Below are 4,965 nucleotides of genomic sequence, written 5' to 3' on the forward strand. Positions count from 1 at the left end.
ATTATATATATATATATATATATATATATATATATATATATATATATATATATATATATATATATATATATATATATATATTAACACCTTTATTTTCTTTCATTCTCAATTGTATAAATAATTTTTTTAATTTTTGTTGTTAATACTACAATTATTATTACGAACATATTATTCTAATTAATTTTTTTTTACTAAGCTCATTATATTTGTTATTCTAGCATTATATATGCTTAGATTTTTTTTTGTTTTTTATTTTATAAATAATATATATTTATTCTATAGGTAAGTTGACAATGTAGATTAAAAAGAGAAACAAATTATAATATTTAAAAAGTTTTAAAATTTTGATAATTTAGAGGGTAAAATAGGTATTTAACAATTAAAAATTTGAAAAATCTAGTTGAGTGACTTTCTGAGTGCAATAGGCATAGTTAAGTGACTTTGTTATTACAAACGAAAGAAAAATGACTTTAGAAGATAATTTGGGATAGTTGAGTGATCATTTGAGTAATGGACTCAGTTTTGACATCATGAATCCTTTGTTTGTAGGTAATTGATTGAGCGTTATTGTGTAAGCCAAACTTGTGATTGTGAATGGAATTGATGATTGAAGAGTGGTAGTTATATTGACAATTTTAAACTTTTATTATTATATTATTATAACTATAATGTTGATCTCTAACAGTTTTTGCACACTACTTTCTAATTTCCATTATTTTGCCAGAGGATAAAAGATCACAAGAATTAAAGAGCTTTATTTGACGATTACATCTCCCAGTTAATTCTAGGTTTGACCTTCAAATCCCCTGTCCAGGCTGAGTGAGCGATCTGGGATAATATTTAATACACCTTGTTGCTCTGCAAATTAAAGATGTACTTGCTTCAGTTAGTGCATAAAAACTGAAATTTTCACATTAGCTATCAATTAAGATTTTAAAAGTAATTAATCAGACTACTTGTGCAGTGATTAGAGTATATGTGAATATATTGAACGATTCATTAAAGCATCTTTTATATACTTCCACAAATGTTTAGAGATAAATCAAAAATATAAATTTCAAAATCCCCCAAAAAAAATACCCGGGGATTCCTATATAGACTTTTGGAAAAATATAAAATAGTACTTATATTAAACTGAAAATTTTACGTACAATGGACAATGTATAAACAATATATGAAATGACTTACCTCTAGTTGTGTGTATTTCTTATTAAACTAGCTATTAGATAACATATTAGAACAGTAGATAAAATGTCTCTTAAATTTTTATAAAAAATTGAACCATATATAAGTGTATGTTTCCTCTTTCTTAAAAATTTAATCAATTAATGACACACAATATTTAAATTCAAACTTACCTTTCAAACGAGAAGCCTGTTCAGGAGTCAATGAAGCTGCAAATCCATTTAATTCGTTTTTATAATTATATATAATTGCCTCTTTCGCTGCCTCCTCACTAAAAGTTAAAAAAAGAATTATAAATATGAGACATTATATATCCTTAATTTATAAGCATTTGAATATTAAACATGATATTAAAATAAGGAAAATAGGGATATGAACCTTCCCATTACTGTGGCTAAGATATTTTCATAATCAGAATTCTCAGTAAAAACAATGTAAATCTTCTTGTCTTCCTCTGGAAAAGAAGCTGTTTTTGCTATAATAAAGGAAAAATGAGAAATCAAAATTAGAAATGTGAAAGTTGTTGATGACAAATATTTGCATTGAGCCATTGTGATTTAATTTTATGGAAATTAGAAATGGATGGGAATTAAGATTTTGGTTTATTAGGTGATGAAGATGGTGATAAAAGGAATGGAGCTTGGTGTATAATTTATATTTTCGAAAGAAGTTTTAGATGCTAAGCACCTAGCTAGAGCATTAATTGAATAGGAGTAACTTACTGAAGTTTCATTTTTGACTTTAATATGTCGGTTTACTGTAATTACAAAGGAAAGAAGTTTTAACTGATTTATTTAAGTGTATTGATGTCTTATTTTGACTTATTTAATTCTAGAGTTGTCAATTAAAAGACGCCGAGTACAGTTGAAGATGATCTATTATGTGCCATGCCTACTTACAATATGAATATTTTAAAAAAAAATAACTAGAAAGATTGATTCTTTTTTATTTACGGATCTTTTATTTACTGATGTCTTATTTAGGATCTTTGAGTACGCTAAGCTTAGGTGTTGGCTCAATAGCAGTGTTTGCTAAATATCCGATGAGGAGAGTTTCATCTGAATTTAAGTTCAGCTCAACATCTTCTATATGTTGATGCATGATTAGATGCACTTTCTTAACCTTTGCCTAAACAAATTACCTAAGCACGAACAATCGAGATGAACAAAAAGCTGCGAAATAATGAAAATTGCACGTTAATCAGACATTATGTGTAAAAGCGGAATAATAAAAATTCAACGTGTTATTAACTCTAGCATAGACATATATGTTTTTTTTCTTCAAAAATTGAAGTTTAACGGTTAAAAGTGAAATAACAAAAATTAAGGGTTTTGATAAATGAACAGAAGGGCATGTTTTTTAGTATGTTTGCATATTATTTCTCATGTGAGTTGCGGGGAAATTACATGATTTTTGCAGTGAAATATGCTCATTTATGTATTTCTTGTGTGTAGGAGTAAGTTTGGATGATAAGTGATCAAAATATCAATTTGTTGCTAAAAGGAAAAGATGGAAGAACTGAGGGAGCTCATCCATTTTCGCGCATGGGCATGAAAACAGACGCGAAAAAGGAGAGAATTGAATGCACAAAACAGCGAAGTGAGGCGAAGGCACAGATCTCTTCGCGAAATGAAAAACTTTCAAAAGTTGACGCGAATTCTGACTTTCCTATCCGAGATTGGATTGATTAGTTCCGACCCATACAAACCCTAATCGATGTAAATATATCCTAAAATGTGCTTTTAAGGGGGAGAAGACTTTGGAGAGGAAAAACACGCTAAGAGCAAGGTGAAAGATTCGCCAACAAGTTTTTCCTTTTCTTCTTTCAATTTTCATTATTGGTTATGAATTTTAGTATTGTAGTTTTACATACTATCATGAGTAGCTAACTTCTTATCTAGAGTTTCTTGTTACGTTTTAATATAATTTAACTTTAGATTTCTCTACTTGTCTAACTTCGTGATTATTTTAGTTGATTGAATGGACAACAATTGATTGTGCCTATTTATTATATATTGCTTGAGAAATGGTACATATTTAGGTGGTTGTTAAACAACGTCACTCCTAACGTATATGATGAATCAATATGACGGATTTAAAGGTAGGTTTAGAAATAACAAAGTCTTGATATGGTCATAGTGAGCGGTAAGATAGTGCCAGCTAGCGTAGTTCAGAAGAATATGTCTAGTAAATTATTGTAATTGCTCGGGAGAGAATTACGATACCTGAAATGCTCACGATCAGTAGAGAATACTTAGGCGAAATTATAGAAGACATAGCAGGATGGATTCCGACAATTGAGAAAATCATAACTCTAGGCCTCCTTAATTTTTTTGTCCAACCCTTAATATCTCTAGTTGTTAACTAATACTTTAATTTGTTAGTTAATTAGTTAGATATAAGAATCTTAATATTTATAACTTAAGAATTGTTCGAGCTTGTCTTCTTAGTGATAGTGATCAGTTGTAGCTAAAGCTTAGTTCTCTGTGGGATTCGTCTCTGGACTCTTAGACTGGATTATATTTGCAATGACCGCTTATCCTTTTTAGGAATAGAGTTGGGTGTGATCAGGTCTATTTAGAAAGCTATATGTAATTAAATGGTTGTGTAATTACTTAGGATAGTGATTATACACCCCGGTAATTACATAGTATAGTACTTATAATGACAATGTAATTTTAACTGATATTTTATTGGATAAGTGTAATTACGTAGTTAAATAAATATTATTTAGATTAACCTATCAAAATATATTATAAACTATATTAAATAATTATAAATTCATAAATAATATCATAAAATTAGAAGTATCTTTCAAATAAATAATATTATTACTTAATTGAATTAATCAAAATACAATAACGATTTAAATTTTTTTACTATCTCATTAATGTGTTATATATATATANGGCTCAAAATAGTAAAGTGAATTATAAGATAAGGAAAGTAAGAAAGAGAAAGCGTTGTTGATTATTCCCTTGTCGGGACGTTTGGTTGAACTTGTTGGAATCTTTCCCTTGCCGGAATGTTTGTCAAATATTTGCTTATTTTGTGCCCCTTAATTGTGACTGTTGTTTGGGAAGTCAAGACTGTTAAATGATATTGAGGATCGGGTTGCGCGCCGCAACAATGATGTTGAGGATCGGGTTGCACGCCGCAACAATAATATATGAGGATCGGGTAGCGCGCCGCAACAATAATATATGATAAGTGATATGGGTCGGGTTGCACGCCGCAACAATGATATTGTGGAGCGGGTTGCACGCCGCAACAATGGTAATTATGGAGCGGGTTGCACGCCGCAACAATTGTTGAGGCTATGTGTTTGTATTTGAGTATTGATTCCTTGTTCGCTGTGAACCTAAGTTACTTTAGTTATTACTCTGGATTATTGTTATTATTGTAACTCCCCATAGCATGTTTCCCCTCCCATGTTGGTAATTGCTTTGTATTCGATTTCCGCTGTATATCTATAACTGCACAAGTTTATGTGGTATCCGGTCTAGCCTCGTCACTACTTCGCCGAGGTTAGGCTAGACACTTACCAGCACATGGGGTCGGTTGTGCTGATGCTACACTTCTGTGCATTTTTGCACAGGTCCAGGTTTTGAGGAGCAGCAGCAACAGTAGTTCGGAAGCAGGCGATTCGTATTCACGAGACTGAGGTAGCCTTGCAGGCGTCCGCAGGCCCGACGTCTCTTCTCATTGTTTTCTTTTAGACTGTTGCCTCCTTGTTTCGAGACAGACAGTTGTTATATTTCTTTCAGACCTTTGTATTTA

The 4,965-nt window shown here is 30.8% G+C and overlaps 1 protein-coding gene across 1 annotated transcript; it reads right to left on the reverse strand.

The window, feature by feature from the left end:
- Positions 1 to 638: 638 nt before the first annotated feature.
- Positions 639 to 1,787, reverse strand: LOC109240821 (subtilisin-like protease SBT3.9). The gene is made up of 3 exons (XM_019407501.1): positions 1,564 to 1,787; positions 1,359 to 1,456; positions 639 to 858 (listed from the first exon to the last, which is right to left on the reverse strand). The coding sequence occupies exons 1-3, from the start codon at positions 1,734 to 1,736 to the stop codon at positions 785 to 787; spliced, it is 345 nt and encodes a 114-aa protein (XP_019263046.1). The 5' UTR covers positions 1,737 to 1,787; the 3' UTR covers positions 639 to 784.
- Positions 1,788 to 4,965: the final 3,178 nt, after the last annotated feature.

The sequence above is a fragment of the Nicotiana attenuata genome, unplaced genomic scaffold (genome assembly GCF_001879085.1).
Source record: "Nicotiana attenuata strain UT unplaced genomic scaffold, NIATTr2, whole genome shotgun sequence".
Classification (NCBI taxonomy): Eukaryota; Viridiplantae; Streptophyta; class Magnoliopsida; order Solanales; family Solanaceae; genus Nicotiana; species Nicotiana attenuata.